Source organism: Aspergillus japonicus (assembly GCF_003184785.1).
Source record: "Aspergillus japonicus CBS 114.51 unplaced genomic scaffold BO86scaffold_20, whole genome shotgun sequence".
NCBI lineage: Eukaryota > Fungi > Ascomycota > Eurotiomycetes > Eurotiales > Aspergillaceae > Aspergillus > Aspergillus japonicus.
Window position 1 is genome coordinate 1 of NW_020291657.1, and position 18,369 is coordinate 18,369.

The window sequence follows — 18,369 nt, forward strand, 5'->3', positions numbered from 1 at the left end:
GGGGGAGGTTAAAATAAGGACATATAATGAATAGATGGATACGCGTAATGGCTGGGTGTTGTGGTTTTGTTCGGGTGCGTACGTGTACGTGTTGGCTTGGTGGTTGCCGATTCCGTGTAAAATGCATGCGTGCATGTGTAGATGGAGGCATACCCAGCATAGAGTTTGACTTACACAGTCGCAACCCCCAATATGCACTCTTTCTACTCCGTAGTTGCAGTCCTACAGTCCACAGCCGCAATCATACACCAACATGCCCAAAAGTCTAACTGTATCAAACACAGCCCACATGAATATTCAGTCCGGAACAAGAGAAACTCCCAATCACATACATATAACTATACAATCCCAATCCGGTGCTACGTCATTACTCCCTTTTCAGTGCCTTCTCTCTTCGCGCCATGTTGCAGATTTCCACACTCTCTACTTCCAGAGCCAGACGCCGTGCCTGCTCTTGGTGGCCTTTCTTTTCAGCACCTCGTGCACCTTCTCGCGCACACCCGGCTTGCCGCCGGTTAGGCCGACAAAGTGCTCGATCGGGTCATCCTTCGCGCTGGAGGCGCCGCGGACGAAGATTCGGATGGCCGCCTCCGTGGGCAGACCGTAGTGGTGGGGGTATTCGTTGTAGTCGCCCTCGCTCGGCAGCTCGAGGCGGGATTCGCCCTCGGGGAGCGTGAAGAAGCGGTCGACCATGTCGGTGGTGACCTCTTCCAGGGAGGCGGGCTGCCATGTGGGGGCACGCTTGTCGACCAAAAGGGCCCCGACGCCCTCGTTGAAGTCGGGGTGCCGCATGAACTGGGAGGCGATGTGGGCCTCGCGCTGGAAGGCCTCGGCGATGGACCAGTTCTTGCCGACGCGCATCTGGCGCAGCGCGACCTTGAGCGAGGTGGGCGACCGCTGCGCCAGCGTCTCCAGGGTCCGCTTGGCCCACGGCGTGTTCTCCTGCTCCAGCGCCTGGATGATCCCTTCAACCGTGTTGTGGCGGAAGCAGCGGTCGATGGCCTCCCGCTTCGAGCCTCCGAGCTGCACCTCGGTCGACACCGGCAGACCCGTCGAGAACTCTGCAATGGTTCTGTTGACCAGGTCCAGGCGCTCCGGCAGCTTGATGTGATCCTGGAACACCAGCTCGGACAGACGCTGCGTCAGATTGCCGAGCACGCTCGAGTCCAGGTAGTGCGTGGCAATGCCGGCGAACAGGACCTGGGGGCCGTTCAGACGCTCCGAGGTCAGAGCCAGGTAGGTGCCCAGCTCTCCGTCCAGCCGAGGCAGGAAGAACGAGGCGCCCACGTCCGGGAAGAAGCCGATGTTGGTCTCGGGCATGGCGAAGACGGTGCGTTCGGTGGCAATGCGGAACGGCGCGTGGGCGCTGAGGCCCACCCCGCCGCCCATAGTGATGCCGTCCATCACGGAGATGAAGGGCTTGGTGTAGGTGGCGATGAGGTGGTCGAGCTTGTATTCCTCGGCGAAGAACTCGCTGGATCTCTTCGGTCCGTCCTCACGCGTCTGGTTCTGCTCGGCCAGGCTAGCAACATCTCCACCGGCGCACATCGCCTTTTGGCCGGCTCCGGCCACCATGATCACGTTGGCGAGCTGAGACTTTTTGTATTCCTATCCGATCGGTCAAGCTCGTCAGTACCCGCCAATGGGCCGTTCGAAGGAAAAATCGGATCCCGGGGACACTTGCTCACCTGCAGGCGAGGGGTGATTTTATTGACCATCGACCAGTTCAAGGCATTGAGCTTCTCGGGGCGGTTGAGCTCGATCAGCCGCACGCCGTAGAGAGAGCTGAATAGAACGTCGTCTTGTGCGGGGGTAGGAGCACCTTTAGAAACACCTTCCATCTGGAATCGATTAGCATCCAAAGCTCGACGGAGACAACCGATTGAGCGTACATTGGTAGCAGAAGCCGTGAAGGCTCGGTTGGTGACTTTTGCGCGGAGAGGCATGATGGTGGTGGTGGCTGGTGAAAGCCGCGAGGTCCAGCTCGACGGCGTTGAGAACCGGCAAGCACTGTGTCGGACCAACATGAGGCAGACCACAGCCGGTATTTAAGGGGGAGGAGAAGTGGACTAAAGGAACGGAGGAGGGGAAAAGAGAGGGGAGGGACTCGGGGAGGGGGGGGAATTTGGGTCCTTTGAGATGATTCAATAGGAGGAGGAGGAGAAGCAGCTTTGTTTCGGTTCTCCGCTTTGCAATCGACAAATCGACCTCGGAGTTTTTTTCGCGCCCATGATTTTCCTCGCCGGCCAGCCGCGGCGCATTCGCCCACCGGCAACAGGGAGCGTCACCACGAGCGATTGCCGTGGTTTTCTTGATGTTCTTGATTTTGGTTGAATTGCATCGACTAGTGTCTAGTAAAGTATAATGTTTGTCGTATTTCCAGGGCATTCTCGGAAGCAATGGCTCCAATTCAAGCTTCAACCAGCACCTCTGATACCACTATCACCACCACCACCACCACCACCACCACCTACTACACCTACACTCCATAGCATAATACGAACGTAGGACAAAATAAAATGCACAGATCAGAACCCATCATACACATTGCTCAATTCTATTTGTACAATCAGAGAAACCATATCTCGGTTATAAACACCACCACCACCACCACCTACTACACCTACACTCCATAGCATAATACGAACGTAGGACAAAATAAAATGCACAGATCAGAACCCATCATACACATTGCTCAATTCTATTTGTACAATCAGAGAAACCATATCTCGGTTATAAAGCAAAATCACACCCATACCGAACAAACAAACACAAAGAAAAAATCCCCATCGCCAACTAAACTGCAATTTAATACAAAGCCCGCCTGGGCTCGTTCTGCAAGTCCCTCGAATGTTGGGCCAGGATGCGGTCCAAGGCCTGCTTCTCGATGACCAGACGGCCCGTCTCCAGCAGATCCTTGACATCCACGTCGCGACGGTCCAGGATCTTCGCATGCTCGCCCACCTCGCGCACCAGCCCGAAGAGGTCATCGTTCACCCGGTCCGTGATCAACGTCGACCGGCCGAACTCGCGGCCCCAGCAGTTGGTCTTGAAAATCTGCTGGACCAGGTAGGGGGTGGCATCCTCGGGCAGCGCCATCTCGTTGTCGACGATGATGAGCTGGCCCCGCTTGTAGCGGTAGCTGAGGGCTATCCGCCAGGCCTGATCGTAGATCTTGCGGGGCAGGTCCGTCGAGAAGTCGCGCGGGTGAGGACCGAAGGCGACACCTCCTCCCTTGCGGATGGGGGACTTCTTGTCACCGGCACGCGCTCGACCGGTACCCTTCTGGTTGAACAGCTTCTTGTTGCTGCCGTACACATCTTTCCTCCACTTGGTGCTGGCGGTACCTTGTCGGGTTGCGTCACCCTCGTAGATGACGGCGCGGTGCAGAATGTCTTTGCGGAGGGGCATGGACAGGTGGTTGCGGGGGTATTCGACGAAGCGCAGGGGTTCCATTGAAGGGAACGAGTAGGTGGTGGCCTTGACGGGCTCGGGGTTCCATACGGGCTTGGGAACCTCTCGCGTCAGATGGTCAATGGGGGCGGTGGCCTCGGTAGCCATCGAGCGGGACAGCGACTTGGTCAGGCATCGTTGCTAGGGAAAAAAAAGAAAAAAACAGGTTGTCAGTAGACGGTATACGGTATACGTTTTTCGTTATATCTTCAATGGCATAATCGAATCAGACCAAGAAGGAAGAAAATAGGCCGGCCTACCGTGGTTGTCTCAGCCCCGGAGAGGAGACCCCCGGAGCTGCGAGTGAGCCGCAGGAGGGCGCGCAGAGCGTCACTTCCAGCCATTGTAGATGACAAGGAGCAAGAAAATCCTTTTCGAGGATCAACCTGAATGGAGGACAGACGATCGCAGGGTTGGTTCGCGGGCGGAGGGTCGAGGGGGAGAAGCAACAGCAAAAGTTCAAGGTTCGGGTGGTTCTGGCACTAAACCGCCTTGAGGCTTGGCCAAACCCGACTCACGAAAAAAGTTCCGTCCGGCCAGGAAGGGAAACCTCTCGACTTTGCCCAGTGCCGGGGAAATCCTTATCACCACAACCACCACAACCACCACAATCACCACCACCCTCCTCCCTTCATCCTTTATCTCCCTCCCCATCTTACTCCCTCAAGATGGCCCATTGTGAGCGGGCTTCCAAGCCCTTGCTCCAATGCCTGCAGAAGACCTACACCAAGGGTCTTCCAGGTCTCCAGCTGCAGTCCACCCGCGCCTTCCAATCGACCGCTCTGGCGCGCGAAGAGGCTCAGACCGAGACCAGGTCGCAACCCTTCTACAAGGCCCCCGACCCGGCTACGGTCTCCAACCCCCGACTGGAGCGGAAGCTATTGCGCCAGGGTGTTGCCCCGATTGGATCCCGTCGTCGTCGCGTCGCCCTCCAGGATTCCCTCAACATCCCCTTCGAGCAGCTGCCCTACCAATGTTTCCAGGAGGCCCGGAAGATCCTGGTGGCGGACCGCGAGGAGAAGCTCCGCGAGATCACATCGATGCGGGAGAAGATCTCGAGGCTTGAGGGTCTGTCGACCGAGCAAGCCGGCGGAGAGCAGGTGAAGAAATCCAAGCTGCGGGCCATGGAGCTGCACCTGGAGCACCTGAAGATCCAGGCGGATATCAACGACCCGCTGGTGAAGAAGAAGTTCGAGGATGGACTAGGTAAGAATGTTCGGTCCAAACTGTTGTCGTTCCGCGAGGCTAATTGTGGCCGCTGTTGTTGTTGCAGGTGACATGAGCAAGCCCATCTACCGATTCCTGGCCGACCGCAAATGGCGCGAGTACCGCCGTAAGATCCTCGTGCAGAGAATCACACAGATGAAGGTGATCCCGGATGTCATCCCGCACTGCGATCCGACCCTGGACACGAAGCTCTACTTCGGCCGCCGGCAGATCCAGCCGGGCGAGTTTGTCGACTCCAAGCTGAGCACGGAGGCGCCCAAGCTGAACGTGCAGATGTTCGAGGGCGGCGAGAAGCTGGTGACCATCGCCGTCGTCGACCCGGACGTGCCCAACGTCGAGACGGACGGGTTCGATTTCAAGATGCACTACCTGGCGGTCAACGTGCCGATCTCCGCGGTCAACACCAAGGTGGATCTGTCGCAGCTGTCGACCGAGTCGCAGGTGGTTTTCCCCTGGGCGCCGCCGGTGGCCCAGAAGGGCAGTCCCTACCACCGCCTGGCGATGATCATCTTCGAGCAGAAGGAGTCGAAGCCTCTGGACTTCGCGGCGGTCAAGGCCAAGGAGACGGCGCGCGAGAACCTGCTGGCCCGCGCTCTGGAGTCCCGGTACCAGCTGAAGCCCATCGGCGCGCACCTGTTCCGCACCCAGTGGGACGAGTCGATGTACGAGGTGATGAAGTCGATCGGGTTCGCTGACGCCGAGATCGAGCTCCGCCGGGCGCCCGCGGAGCGTCTTCCTTACAAGCGCCGCAACCCGGCCAACATGCGGTGATATTCTTTTTTTGTTTTGCTGTATTGTACAAGAGAGCTTGATGTATGAATATGCACAAATTGGATTAATCCTTTCCCAACTCCAGACTCCAGCCATGCTTGTAGAATATACAGTGCACCCCTACCGTGCATTCGTTCACCTGATCAGTCCAACTGCGCCGGCTTCAACGTATTCTCCACCCACATCATCCGCGACGGGGGCCACACCCTCGCAACGATCTTGCCATTAATCAATCCCATGGGGATGGGTCCGTAGTTCCGCGAGTCTCTCGACCAGGGGAGATTATCACCGGCAAGATAGACATGTCCTTCAGGGACCTACACCAGGACGGAAGCGTTAGCTTAGTACCAAACCCAGCCCACCCATTCCCCCTACCCCCCCAAGACCCCCGACCCCCAAAGCAGAAAAACTCACCCGAATCATCTCCCCCGTCCCCCCAGCCTCCATACTAAACGGCAAATCCCGACAGACCAGATCCCCCGGCAGCCCGATCACGCGCTTGGCGCCGTTGACCCCCAGGAAGGAGGGGTGGTAGAAGCGCACGACGTCGCCGACGGCGACGCCGCGGCCGTGGCGGTGCACGCGCGAGATTAGCAGGTAGTCGCCGCGCGGCTGGAAGGTCGGGTACATCGAGGGGCCCTCGCTCAGCTGCACGGTCACCAGGTGCTCCCAGACGAGCGTGCAGGCGCAGAACAGGCCCAGTCCGTTGAGGGTCAGGCGGAAGACGTGCGCCGGGGTGCTGCGTTGGAGGGTGGCGCGGAGGAGGCGGTCCATTGCGCTGCGCTGCCTCTGCCTTCTGTCTGGGTGGGTTGGCGAGGTGGAAGGGTATATTATACCGCAGTGTACGGTTGAGGCGATTGTATCTACCCTACCGGTAAGGTAACTAATTGTACTGCGGCAGCAGATGAGGGTCCCGCGCCGGAGCGGAGGGGGAGTGTCGGGCACGTGATTTGACCGGGTATATAAACTGCGGGTAGCGTTCTCTCCCACAATTTTTTTTCCTCATTCTGCTGTCATGCGAGATTCAACACCTTGTTGATCAAATGCCCTTGACTGAGTCGACATCAGCTTTGCCTGCTCAATGCTTAATGCTGCATGGACCTGCAACCAGCTACCAAGTAAACTTCCGCTTCTAAAATTGCTAGAGCTCACCGCTGCCGAAATTCAACACCAGAGCGCGTGAGTGTGGACAGTGAAGCAAGATGAATTGTACAGTTTCCTACCCTACGGGGTTGGGGGATTTCCCTGAACGATAGCCCGACCAGGACCCCATTTAGCTATGGGAATGGGCGGTTGGGTGGTAACGACGGGAGACATTCATATCATTATCACGTAGATTCTTGTTAGAACAATTGAAGTTTCATTATCGTGCATTCTCATCGTGAAGCTCATAGGAACCTGGTAGCGCTCCAATTCTCAATCCTCCCACATCGCATCCGCATCTATTCAACCACAATTAGCCCAGTCCCCAGCTCCCCCCCCCCCCTCAGCCAGCCAACTGGACACAGATAGGAACCAAAACTCACCAGGATGCAACCCCCCCTCAACGCCGCGCAACCCCTCCCTCGCCCTCTGTTTCTGCTTCCAATCCACCCCAAACCTCCCATCCCGCCCTTCACACAACTCCTGCATGCCCCCCGGCTTCGCCATCTGGACGCGTTCCTCCGACGTAAAGCTGGCCATCAACTCCGGCGCCCCCATCGGCACGGCATCCCCGCGATCCACCTGCCAGAAATGGTACGTCTTGCCGTACAGCGGGATGATGTCCTGCATCTCGGCCGTCTCGGCCTTCTCCCAGAGCGCCGTAGGCATTCCCGCCGGCGCCGGCATCACCAGCATCCCCGATTTGACCTCGAACTCGTGCGTGTGCCAGAGTTTCCGTTCTTCGGCCGGTAAACTGTTGTAGAGTTTGGGCGTGATCATGTATTCCACCCCTAGCAGGCGGGCGGTCGGGGTGGGGCTGTCGTAGAGGAGGCATTGTCTTATATCTTTTTTGGGGGGGTGGTGGTGTTAGTTTTGGGGGAGTTTGGGCGGGGTTCCAGTTGGGGGATCGTATTGGTATGGGGAAGATGGGTTAGGTTATGCTGAGGGATGGGGCTGGGTTTTTGGGCCGGAGGCACTGCAGGCAGACTCACCCTCCGTGATATGCGAACAGTAGTGATTCGCCTCCACGCAGCGCGTCTTGTCCGAGGCGTACACGTGGAAGGCGTTCAGGTGCGCGCAGATGTTCTTGACCGGCGCGAAGTCCTGCACCATGCTGGCCCCGGTCTCCAGCACCCGGCTTTTGGTGCTGAGGGGGTCGCCGGGGAGCTCGGGGGTGTGGTGGTCGTGGTGGTGGGACATTGTGCTTCTGCTGCTGCTGCTGCTGCTGTAGTCGATAGACTGATCGTTGGTCTAGAGCGTGGGAGCAGTGCTTGAGGTAAAGCTATCTTATACGGTAGTTGGTTCTATACTCTTTCTGAAGGTGGTGTCGGACGTCTGACGTCACGATGATTGAGTGCAACGCCATGTATGTAAACATGGCAGCGGGGATTCACTGCAAGGTTGAGGTCGGCGATGTTGCTTTCGGCGAGGATTACTTCGGCGATTGAAGTACAGAGGGGGTAGGCTGGATCGGGGTATGGTCGTTTGCTTGTCCACGGTGGGAAGCCGAGTTACTGGGCTGGGACTATGGTATGTCGATGAGGATTTATAGGCTAGAAGATAAGAACCAGCCAGAGTGACAGCAAGCAGTCTTGAGAATAGTTACTAGTATGAAACAGTCCAATGCGTCCACTCCCCACCTGTCAACCATACGCTACATCCGTCACCGTTATACATCGCCCATCCCTTTTCCTAGGATATACTGATACACCGCACTCAGACACACCACCACCTTACATAGCATTCTTCATCTCCCGCAACGCCGCCATCACCTCCACCGGGTCCGTCTTGCCAGTCTTCTTCTGGATCTCGGGTTCCTACTAGACGTTAGTTCATACTCCCAACCCATCCAGACAGACAGCTTACATTGACGCGCATGAAAACATTGTGCAGCTAGAACAAATATCCAAGTCAGCCTTGCCTTTCAGACAGGAAAAAAGACCTACCTTCTCATCCCCAATCGTAAACTTCCCCTGCGTCTCCTGATTCGCCTCCGCAAACGCCTCCAGTCGCTTGATCGGCTCGGACTGCGACACCGCCAGACAGAACTTGACGTTGGCCTTGGTGTATTCATGTCCCGGCTGAAGCCAGTCAGCATCACTCGCCCCTTTGTCTCTCTCAGCCGGAAAAAAAAAGGGTAGGAAACGTACATAAACCTTCGTATCATCCGGCAAAGCCGCCAGCGTCTCATTCAACGCCTTATGCATCTCCGGGGCCGTTCCCTCAAAGAACCGACCACATCCTACAGCACCAATTCATTAGCTCGTTACCCCTTTCACGAACCATCCACTCCCACAGAACCAAGACTCTTAAACCAAGGAGGACGGGAAACTCACCCCCAATGAACAACGTATCCCCCGTAAACACGACCTTCTGCTCCCCGTCCTGCATGAAATAGCAGATGCTATCCTGCGTGTGACAGGGCGTGTGCAGGGCCGTCACGGCGATGCGCTCGCCGATGCGGAAGGTCTCGCCGTGCGCGGGCGTCTGCGTCACGGACTGGCAGTCCTTGCCGCCGATGACGGGCAGCTTGCCGAAGGTTTTGAGCTTGAGGGTGTTAGGTTACGGTCCGCACTTCTAGGAAGGCTGGGTTTTTAGTGGTGGAGTGCAAACTGACCAGCTCGTTGTTGCCGCCGGCGTGGTCCCAGTGGCTTTTATCTGCGTTAGCATTACTCTTTATCCAGAGTATCCAGAGGGGGGAGGGGAGCACAAGCTGGACCCGACTCACTGGTGAGTGTTGACGATCGCCGTGAGGTCGATCTTGCCGGCTTTGATCTGCGATTCTAGTTCGGGGGTCACCCTAGCCCACCTCACGGTCAGCGATGCCGTGGGGTGTACTGTACACTGCCCGTGTACATCAAGACAAACCTACTCGGGCGGATTGGCCGGGTCGATGATGACCGACTGCTTGGTGGGCTCGTCGGTGACCAGGTAGGCATAGTTGTTGCCCTTCCCGGTCCCTATCGCGGGGAATTAGCAGACATACACAGCAGAAGAGGTGTAAACATCTGGGTGGTAGACTTACACATCGGAATCGATTGGATATGCATGGCTCTGGAGGAGGGGGGTGCAATGAACGTGGAAGGACGGGATCTGGCAGCTGAGAAGATCGTTCTCGTGAAGTTGAGGGACATGAGGGGTTGGCAGCACCGGGTTATCACGAGCTGCTGATTGCGATGCGGGGGAGGGATTGTTAATCCACCATCATGGGATAGAACCGTAAGCGGTGATTGGAGATTACCTCATAGGTCGACCCGGTTCCAGCTGGCCCCGCTCCAGCCACATGTGGCTGAGTCGGTATACAAAGATTAAAGCAGGAGGTGAATACTGACATTTATTCTATTACCAGGTAACACTTTTCAAAGCAAGCCTGTCACAGTGCAAGCTCAGCGTAGATGCATCTCTTATCTATTTGTACAATCAAACCCCTGATCACGTATCTCAGTATTCCTTCCATGTACTGCGAGATACCCATTATGTCCAACGATCACCCATGTACTCAATCCCTAACCTCTTCAACGAGTACAAAACATCCTGGTTGTGCACCACTTTCCGCGTCGCTGCAGCAGACCTCGTCGTGCGCCCTGAACCCTCGCCATCAACCGACGTCGCCGCCTCGTCCTGTCTCTCCGCCAGGCTCTCCTTCAGCAGATCCGTCCAATGGTTCGCAACCTGCTCACACACCGCCAGCATATACGCATACGAGACCAGCCGTCTCCGCGACTCCCACTGCGCCGACCCCAAGATGTGGTCCAGCCACAAATAGGCACCCTCACAGCGGGGATCCGTCTTCGCCTGATCCGGCCGCGTCGTGAACGCCAGCGCATTCGCCAGCTCCTCCGTCAGACTCGACAGAAACGTAGGCTGCGCATCTGCAACCATCTGCAATAACGGATCCCATCTGTCGAACTGAGCAGCCATTGCCTCTCCCATCCTATAGACCCGGATCAGTACCCCCACCTCCATCGCGTAAGCAAGGATGAAAAACTCACCTCCTCCCTCCCGGAACCAACAACGACTCCTGCACCAGCACGCTCGCTAAAGCGGCGATCCCGCGGCCCGACGACCGACACGTCGACACCACCTCACCGGCAACGGCATTCAAATGTTGCTGGACCTTGCGTTTCTTCCGCGGAGGTTGCTGCTGCTCCCCGTCGGCTACAATCTGCTCCAGAGTGTCCCGAAACGCCGACTTGAGCGGTTCGAGATCAGCTTCCTCCTCCTCCTCCTCCTCCTCTTCTTCTGGCTCGGCCTCTTCCCCTTCCGCAACAAGCTTCTCTGGCACCCCACTAACAGGAGCTCTTACCACCCCCAAACCCGGAACAGACGCCTCGGTCTTGGCCCAGTAATAATCCCACAGCCACTCCAGGGACCGCTGCGACGCGTTGCGCAGCACCGTCAGCGACGGGAGCTCGCGGTGCGTGGCCTCGTGCCGCAGCTCCACGAACGAGGCCGGGAGCCCCAGGTCCAGGGCGCGCTGGAACATGGTCCGGCGGACACCGCCGAGCTTGGAGTCGACGAGGCCCGTCACGAAGCTGGGGGAAGCGTTAGTTACCATTACCATTTCACAAGGATCAGGTACAGAAAGACACAGAAAACAGAAAGAAAAAAAGATTAATTGTGGAGAGAGAGAACAAAAAAAAGCACAAGCTTCTCCGCATGCAAGATCCCCTCCAGAAAAAAAAAACACCAAAGGAAAACGGTGACACATACCGACAAAAAGCAGCCGCATAGGTCGCGCGAATAGAGAAGATGGAGTTCTTCTGCGCGTCATCATGGAGAATCGCATCCGTTAACAAGGCGGTCGCCTCGACGGGATGGGGGAGGTTGCCTCGCAACTTCCATGCGCTAACCTAGAACTAGGGATTAGCTTTTGCTCCTCTCTCTTCTTTTTAGACTTTCAACATAAGAAAAGGATGTGGATGGGGGCTGGCATTCGGGGAGCTATGCGATGGAACTTACTGTGGCGCAGGCCCTGGATCGCATGTCGGGCCCATCGTATAGCGGCGGAGGGTAGAATTGATTCCGCACCACCAGCAATTGGGATTGCTCCTTCCACGGGGTGAAGATGACTTTGGCCATGATGTCGGAAAATCCTTGGTGGCTCAAGTCAAAGTGAGAGGGTTTCACTCAGCTCGCACAGTACACCAGGGTTTCTCTCCCTTCCTTTTCGACGGGTTAATTGACCTTGAATCTAGACCTGGGTCGTCTACATATCAAAGGCCGCGGTGATTTTATTTGACGGCGGAAAGGTTTTTCCAGCCGAGGGGGTTCTTCTCACCGCGTCTGGCTCTCTTCCCACATGCCAACTGACCAACTACTAGTGCCTACCTCCTTATGTCTACCGAACAAAGAATTACTCGACACTCATTGATCGTCATGGTTCATCATATTTGCCATCCCTGAGGATGTCTTCATTCATTGGTGTTACAACACCCAAGGGGTCTCTAATACATAAGGTAGTCATAAAAGAAAGGAATAAGGTAGTTCCAATCAGCCATCCCAGGGTATTTGGTACATGTAAAACGCCGTCCGAACCCAAACAAACAATAAAAAAAACACAACTCCACGCTATGCAATGCTAAATAGCGAATACAGGATTCATAAAAAAGTTACAGGCGGATGAATGCGTTCCCGAAAATCAAATCCAGCCATAGCCGTAATTGATGCAGGGCTGGCTAGCCATGTTGATCAGCGGCTGAGATCCGACGATCGCATGTGGCTCGAAGTCATCCTCGAAGAAGAATGATTTGTGCATCATGTTCGCGGCGGGTTTGACGGGCCGCTGACCGATATGGGGTTGGGGCTGGGTCGCGTTTGGTGCCGCGCAGCTAGGGAAGGCGGCCTCATCCTGTCCTTGAGGGGCGTCATCGTCGTCTTCATCGTCGTCATCGTCATCGTCTTTGTCCTCCGCGTTGTTTGCTGAGGGAGTGAATGTCTCTTCCAACTTCAAGCCCTTGCCAGACAGACCCAGGAGCGAAGTCTCACTCAATGCGTCGGGGTTGCTATACAGGCCCATGCCAACGAGTTCGTCTTCCGGGTTGGACTTGGCGGTCAGATCGTCGTCCGGACGCTGGATGGGAAGGAACTGGGGGGTGGCCGGGCCTGTCAGGCATCCTGAGGATGGCACGCTCTCGTCATAGGTGGAGTCAGCGACGTAGGCGGAGGGCATGCTGTTGTGCATGGAAGCCATGTCGAATGACCAGCAGTCCGACATGGGCTCAGTCATGGCGGGCATCGTCGAGTTACTTGTCTCCCAGGAGACGGGATCCTCTTGGACAAAGGCGGACTGGTCAAGCGGCAATTGATCTTGCACGCCAGCGAAGAAAGGAAGCCCATTGGCGTACGAGGACAGCATGTCGTTGCCTTCGAGGACAGCGGGGGCGGTGGGGAGTGGCTGAGGGCACATGCCCACGGCGGCAAAGCTGTCCAGAGTGGTTGAGTTCGCGAAGTACGTGTCCGTCGGGAAAGTGGACGGGTCCATGACTGGATGCCAGCTCATCGGCCGGTTGCGACTACTTCGGGAGAAGGCGGATGCCAAAGCGGCAGGGTTGAATGGGGCTTGGTAGCCAGGGTACATGGTCGAGCTGTGAGGCATGGTCGTCGTCCTCCGTCTGCCAGCAGAAGCAGGACTGTTGCCGGCACTCCGGGGCTTGGTCACCCGTCCGGTCTGCTTTGGCCTAGGGAAGGCATGGATCATGTCACGGAAGGTCGAAGAACGCATGGATGGTTGGTTGTTGGAAGCCCAGGCTGACCCGACGAATGACGCTTGAGGTTGCCAGCAATTGGCCATTGGGGATATGTGGTTGGCGGTAGAGCGAAAGAAAGATAGGTATGGTCCTGAGAAGAGGTGGTGTTCAAGAGAGAGAATGAGGGTGAGGGTGAGGGTGAGGGTGAGGTTGAGGTTAAAGAGGTGGTGGATAGTGGGCATGAACATTCATAAATATAGGGAAGGCAGGATGGGGGGCCTTGAGAGAAGAGGATCTCCGCTTATATGAGTATCAAATACGGGATGGGACCCATGGATGACTGCAGGAAGCAGTAAGAAGGATCTCCGAAGTGATAGACTGGGGTTCGAGACTTATCATCCACAGATGACACAGGGGGCGTGAGGGTCACAAGGCGTTGAGGCAAGGTACGGGAAGCAAGTGCGTGCGTGCGTGCGTACTAAGGTTAGGCCAGTTCCAGTCCCTTAGATTGATTATTGTTCGGCAACAATCCCAAGAAGTACAAGGCGATAGGCAGAAGAAAGTGAAGGATAATCATAGTGTAAAAAAAAAAAGAAAGAAAACGAAAAAGCACCCAAATTAGGCATGGGTGATACATGGCGCTGTGGAACGTAGCCTATGTGAGTATGTATGTACTTACATGGGCACATTTCTTGATCTACCATCCGCCCCAGTTCCACGATCCATTCGGGTTACTAACCACGACTGGTGTGAAGTCGTAAACTAGACTACTCTAAGTGTAAAGTGTAAAACGTAAAAAAAGGATGGACACACGCTGAGATGACACGACGTTGACACTAACGAAAACAGACTAGTAACAGGCCAGGGCAAGACATGGGATGAGTGGAGACACTGGAGGGGATAGTCGTAGGATGGACCACAGGAAGAAAGGAACGAAGGAAGGGATCCAGCCTGGTGGTGATTTAGATGAGCCCATGCCACACGATGTCGAGATCCACTTCACCTGTCTTGACTCGGAGGCAAAGAGAAATTCAAGAAAAAAAAATAGAAAATAAAAAAGCAAAACAGACTTTTGAACTACGGATCCATGGGTAGAATGAGGGTGACGATGGATGATGATGGTGGTAGCGTGTACTGTAGTGTACTCCGTACTATCTAAGTGGGGAGGAGTACTCAATGTTGATAGTGGGGATGATCAGACCCATTGGCTGGTCAGTAGTAAAGTGAATGAATGAGTGCAGTATATGTAAGTGTAGCTAGTCTAGTAGGTCGGTCATGGACGTGCAGTGCAGTTCACCATCTCAGAATGGGGAATACCCAAGAGAAAATAGATTAAATCAGAGAAATGCCGGAAAAGAAAAAAAAAAAAAAAATTGAAGAGGAAATCGGGACACAGACAGATGATCATCATTGGATAGGAAACTGGAATCGGGGGAGACTCTAGCCAGGGAATCCCAAGCCAAGCCACCAGCAAGCAGCAACAGCAGCAGCAAAGCAAAGAGGATGGCCGGGATGGAAGTTAAAGAAGGAACCAGAAACTGGGGCCTACCACGGAGCAGATACGGAGAGAAAGTCTGCGCGGTGGGTCTGGGACATGCCGAAACTAAACCAAACTAAACTTGGGAGGGAGAGTAAGAGAGTAAGGCAAGCCCGAGACAGGCAAGACAGACAGTCAACTGGAAGCAGTCAGTCTGTGGCTAAATTGAGCAAGCCACACACTACTTACTCGTAGATGAATCCCGTACGGAGTACCCAGTCACCTTACCATACAGTGTACAGTACAGTAGTACACCTGCGACTTACGAGTAATGGATCATCAGCAGCCTGCATCGCTGCCTCCTTCTCCTTCTCCGGCTCCTCCTTGACTCCTCTTTTGTCCGGTATTGGAAGCGAGGATTGGATACTCACGCAGTAGGAATCATGTCTGTTGCCCAAACCCCGTTACAGAATGCTGCTACTGCTGTAGCTGATATGGGGTAGTACTGCCGTGTAATCTCCAGTACTGACTGGGATACGGTCGATGCGTACGGAGTAGTTGGTCGGTCGATTGATTACGCACCCCAGCGATCCTTGATGACATGCCCCTTCTAGCTTACTTCGCGCCCTTCCCCTCATCAACATCATCATCATCGTTCCCCCCGTGCAATGCCGAACGGATGGATGCTCAGCTCAGCTGCAATCTCGGCTCACAACCAGGGATAGACAGATGAGGGCCTGTCTCGGGCCTGCATTGGCTCATATTGACTGTCTGCCTAGCAGGGTTTGCGACGAGCTAACACCTATCTACTGCCCTCAAGCCTCCCTTTCCATGAAGTCAGACTGTCAGTGCGTAGGACGGTTCGACCATCCAACCACTCCAGGCGCCGGAGGAGCAGGAATTGCTGGAGGTCAATCAATGTCTTAGTCACCCATTGAAGAAGGAATTCAATGCCTCGAGTTGGCAACCTTGGCGGCGAATGACCCACGATCCGACCCGATCAACATCATCATCATCAATCACTAACCAACCCTGTGGCGGGCCAACACCTTTTTTGGTCACAACGTTTCCGTAACTACAGAGGAGCTAGTAGTCTAACTAACTATCTATCTATCTAACCCCGTGCCCCCTTCCAACTCTGCAACTCTGTCTCTGTCGAGACTCGAGCGAACCTTCGGTGGTTTCTCATCCAGCACTAAACTCCACAATCTGTATTACATTGATTACTTCTCAATAACTTACACATGCTCCTTCTTTTCCCCCCTTCCCCCCCTTCATCCATCCTCTCGTGCTTTTCTTGTCGATACTCGCAAGTAACCTCCCTTTTGACTTGCCGTCTCGTTTGAGTCCCCACAAGTTCACCGTTTCCAACGCGTCACAACGCCCGTTACGCAAGGGTTACAATAACTGCCTGGGTCCAAAAACACTCGTAACCGAGCCTTGGACTAATCACTCCTCGGCACTTGCTCATACTATCAGCAGCAAGCAGCAAGCAAGCAGCAACACCTAGTTACCTCCGGCAGTCTCACTGCCTTTGATTCAGCCCGCAACAAGAAGTACGAATAGTACGTACTAGTTACTCAACCTAACTGGACGTGCACACACTTCAAATGTAAAACCCTTTCCCCCCCCTCCCCCCGACCGTTCCGTTCCGTTTGTTGGCCTTGTCATCGGCATCACCGGGCGCACTGCACATTGACTTGACTCCATCCGGGGAGGGGGGGGCCATATTTTAGGCTTTTACGTACTATGTAGGTTTTCTGGTAGATAGGTGTTGCAACAAACCTACTCCTGGCCAACCGAATCCGTCATCTCGGTAGATGATAGCCTGGATCAGCGACTCAGAGTATTCGTATATGTCTCTAGAACTACGACTAATCATACACAACTATCACCAACACCAACCCATCTCACATCACGCATCCAGCAAGATTCACCCACCCGGATGCCACACCTCCCCCACTAGTTGGGGATAGTTGGGACCTAAACACAACCAAGCTATTTTAGGGGGAACCAGGCGGGACTCGAGGGGGCGATTTCTGAGTCTCTCATTCCGGTCCGGGATATTTACTACAGAGTCTCCGTACGAAGTACGGAGTGCTGTATGTACTCGTAGATAGTCGCCGGTTTTCCATCCATCGATCAAACAAGCCCGATAACAAGATGCCAAGAACCAAGAATCGGGGTGTGCCCTCAGCTTATCACCTTGACATTCTCCACAGAAACAAACGCCCTGAGCCAGCCCACCTACGGGTTTCTATTGTTTTGGTTCTGTAACCTTTTTGCCTATGAGTTATTTACCCATAGTAGATGTATGATTTTGAGTTGTCTATGAGTTATACGGTAGGTTTCATGTGCGTACTGTACACATAGCATTCTGGAGTTGCAGATCACATGGATCAGAGAAGTAGTTACAGTAACTTACCCTACCCATCTCATGCCGAAATGTGTGCACTGAGACGAGGAGGAAAGAAGAAATGTGGGATGGATTCGATCGGCGGGTTGTACTGAGTAAAGACGCGCCAGGAGAAAAAAAAAAAAAAAAAAAAAAAAGGGAAAAACCAAAAGCAACTTGATAAACCCGCCGACTTTTTTGGTTTTGGGTTAGGTTTGGGGAGGGACACTCAAAATACCTTCACCGAAAGAATGACGGGAGTAACGTACTTAGCAACTGAAGATCAGGGCGGCGGGGCCCAAAAGGCGTACGGTAGAGAGAGAGAGCCTGGAGAGAGCGGGAACTTCGGCAATGAAGGATGACAACATTCTGGCATAACTTCAATCAAAGATTGCTTAACCCACTTCCTCCCTTTCCCCCCCCCTGCGAAAATGGTGGAGGTGGTAGGTGGTGGTGGTGGTGGTGATGATGAGATCTAGAGAAAAGGGAATAGGGCTTTGTGACCAGTCAGACTGACTGACACTAATCATAGCTTAGCTGTTCATTGTCTGTGTATGTACAGTACGGATGGAGGACTCCGTACGCTGCCGCCATCCATTACGAGTTTCCGCGGCTGCACGCCCCGCAATGAAGTCTCCGTGCAAATGACTGCCACGCTATGTATTAATCGCAGGTTGGATCCAATGTCCATCAACCGATGAGCGATAATTAGTTTTGACCTTGATATATGAACATTGAACAGAAGGGGGCGGGCGGAGGATTATTCCATTGATTAGTTGTACAGTACTACTATATGTAGAGTTGTAGTGCTTACACACGGCGAGGATGAGCCGATGGAGACCATTTCCAGAACAAGGGTTGATACCGGACTGGGACGGATTTTCAACGGAGCTTGACCACTTCCAGTTTAGAGCCCGGGAGGACCCCGTCTAGAGCCCAGGTACAGGAACTGGAGCTTGAAGGCTGAACTTGAAGGGCCAGGTAGCCGATTTGGGCTTTTTTCTTTTTTTTCTGTTTTTTTTTCTCTCTTCGTTTTTCAAGTCACCCTGTTTTTGTCTTCCGTTTTCGACCCTCTGCCTGGAAAACTGGTCTTCAAAAGCAAAAGTGCCTAACCCTGCGTGCATCGGGCCAAAGGGTGATGGGTAATAGACCTTCCCGCTAGTAATCAAGAGGGAGCAATCCGCATTTCGCGACCGGTGATCAGCTTGGTGAAA

At 54.5% G+C, this 18,369-nt stretch overlaps 7 protein-coding genes across 7 annotated transcripts; 1 reads left to right on the forward strand and 6 right to left on the reverse strand.

Annotated features, from left to right (window-relative positions):
- Positions 1-173: 173 nt before the first annotated feature.
- Positions 174-2,144, reverse strand: BO86DRAFT_361075 (mitochondrial 37S ribosomal protein mS47). Its single transcript, XM_025669841.1, has 3 exons — positions 1,893-2,144; positions 1,689-1,841; positions 174-1,608 (listed from the first exon to the last, which is right to left on the reverse strand). Exons 1-3 carry the CDS (start codon positions 2,025-2,027, stop codon positions 424-426), a joined length of 1,473 nt encoding a protein of 490 aa, XP_025528203.1. The 5' UTR covers positions 2,028-2,144; the 3' UTR covers positions 174-423.
- Positions 2,145-2,668: 524 nt separating this feature from the next.
- On the reverse strand, positions 2,669-3,891 carry BO86DRAFT_388795 (mitochondrial 54S ribosomal protein uL4m). Its single transcript, XM_025671950.1, has 2 exons — positions 3,714-3,891; positions 2,669-3,594 (listed from the first exon to the last, which is right to left on the reverse strand). The coding sequence occupies exons 1-2, from the start codon at positions 3,795-3,797 to the stop codon at positions 2,809-2,811; spliced, it is 870 nt and encodes a 289-aa protein (XP_025528204.1). The 5' UTR covers positions 3,798-3,891; the 3' UTR covers positions 2,669-2,808.
- A 54-nt stretch (positions 3,892-3,945) lies between these two features.
- On the forward strand, positions 3,946-5,532 carry BO86DRAFT_361082 (mitochondrial 54S ribosomal protein mL38). Its single transcript, XM_025669842.1, has 2 exons — positions 3,946-4,659; positions 4,727-5,532. The coding sequence occupies exons 1-2, from the start codon at positions 4,122-4,124 to the stop codon at positions 5,449-5,451; spliced, it is 1,263 nt and encodes a 420-aa protein (XP_025528205.1). The 5' UTR covers positions 3,946-4,121; the 3' UTR covers positions 5,452-5,532.
- On the reverse strand, positions 5,374-6,319 carry BO86DRAFT_361085 (putative mitochondrial inner membrane protease subunit 1). Its single transcript, XM_025669843.1, has 2 exons — positions 5,866-6,319; positions 5,374-5,768 (listed from the first exon to the last, which is right to left on the reverse strand). The coding sequence occupies exons 1-2, from the start codon at positions 6,223-6,225 to the stop codon at positions 5,595-5,597; spliced, it is 534 nt and encodes a 177-aa protein (XP_025528206.1). The 5' UTR covers positions 6,226-6,319; the 3' UTR covers positions 5,374-5,594.
- Positions 6,320-6,867: 548 nt separating this feature from the next.
- BO86DRAFT_455849 (OBAP family protein) lies at positions 6,868-7,887 on the reverse strand (the record flags this gene model as incomplete). The annotated part of the gene is made up of 3 exons (XM_025677136.1): positions 7,587-7,887; positions 6,978-7,439; positions 6,868-6,893 (listed from the first exon to the last, which is right to left on the reverse strand). Exons 1-3 carry the CDS (start codon positions 7,792-7,794, stop codon positions 6,868-6,870), a joined length of 696 nt encoding a protein of 231 aa, XP_025528207.1. The 5' UTR covers positions 7,795-7,887.
- Positions 7,888-8,164: 277 nt separating this feature from the next.
- Positions 8,165-11,785, reverse strand: BO86DRAFT_447809 (glyoxylase). Its single transcript, XM_025676609.1, has 15 exons — positions 11,557-11,785; positions 11,308-11,447; positions 10,901-11,129; positions 10,587-10,846; positions 10,094-10,528; positions 10,021-10,044; positions 9,620-9,687; positions 9,467-9,554; positions 9,323-9,394; positions 9,212-9,245; positions 8,931-9,141; positions 8,745-8,836; positions 8,541-8,675; positions 8,461-8,487; positions 8,165-8,411 (listed from the first exon to the last, which is right to left on the reverse strand). The coding sequence occupies exons 1-15, from the start codon at positions 11,674-11,676 to the stop codon at positions 8,328-8,330; spliced, it is 2,019 nt and encodes a 672-aa protein (XP_025528208.1). The 5' UTR covers positions 11,677-11,785; the 3' UTR covers positions 8,165-8,327.
- A 228-nt stretch (positions 11,786-12,013) lies between these two features.
- BO86DRAFT_388800 (uncharacterized protein) lies at positions 12,014-13,830 on the reverse strand. Its single transcript, XM_025671951.1, has one exon. It carries the CDS (start codon positions 13,523-13,525, stop codon positions 12,236-12,238), a length of 1,290 nt encoding a protein of 429 aa, XP_025528209.1. The 5' UTR covers positions 13,526-13,830; the 3' UTR covers positions 12,014-12,235.
- Between the last annotated feature and the right edge of the window lie 4,539 nt (positions 13,831-18,369).

Coding starts and splice junctions, on each gene's coding strand:
- BO86DRAFT_388795 (XM_025671950.1), bottom strand. CDS start 3,797: ATGGCTGGAAGTGACGCTCTGCGCGCCCTCCTGCGGCTCACTCGCAGC. Junction 3,595..3,713: donor CCGGGGCTGAGACAACCACG/GTAGGCCGGCCT, acceptor TTTTTTCCCTAG/CAACGATGCCTGACCAAGTC.
- BO86DRAFT_361085 (XM_025669843.1), bottom strand. CDS start 6,225: ATGGACCGCCTCCTCCGCGCCACCCTCCAACGCAGCACCCCGGCGCAC. Junction 5,769..5,865: donor GGACGGGGGAGATGATTCGG/GTGAGTTTTTCT, acceptor GTCCTGGTGTAG/GTCCCTGAAGGACATGTCTA.
- BO86DRAFT_388800 (XM_025671951.1), bottom strand. CDS start 13,525: ATGCCCACTATCCACCACCTCTTTAACCTCAACCTCACCCTCACCCTC.
- BO86DRAFT_361075 (XM_025669841.1), bottom strand. CDS start 2,027: ATGTTGGTCCGACACAGTGCTTGCCGGTTCTCAACGCCGTCGAGCTGG. Junction 1,842..1,892: donor TCACGGCTTCTGCTACCAAT/GTACGCTCAATC, acceptor AATCGATTCCAG/ATGGAAGGTGTTTCTAAAGG. Junction 1,609..1,688: donor AAATCACCCCTCGCCTGCAG/GTGAGCAAGTGT, acceptor CCGATCGGATAG/GAATACAAAAAGTCTCAGCT.
- BO86DRAFT_361082 (XM_025669842.1), top strand. CDS start 4,122: ATGGCCCATTGTGAGCGGGCTTCCAAGCCCTTGCTCCAATGCCTGCAG. Junction 4,660..4,726: donor GAAGTTCGAGGATGGACTAG/GTAAGAATGTTC, acceptor TTGTTGTTGCAG/GTGACATGAGCAAGCCCATC.
- BO86DRAFT_447809 (XM_025676609.1), bottom strand. CDS start 11,676: ATGGCCAAAGTCATCTTCACCCCGTGGAAGGAGCAATCCCAATTGCTG. Junction 11,130..11,307: donor TATGCGGCTGCTTTTTGTCG/GTATGTGTCACC, acceptor CGCTTCCCCCAG/CTTCGTGACGGGCCTCGTCG. Junction 9,555..9,619: donor TATCCAATCGATTCCGATGT/GTAAGTCTACCA, acceptor TCCCCGCGATAG/GGACCGGGAAGGGCAACAAC.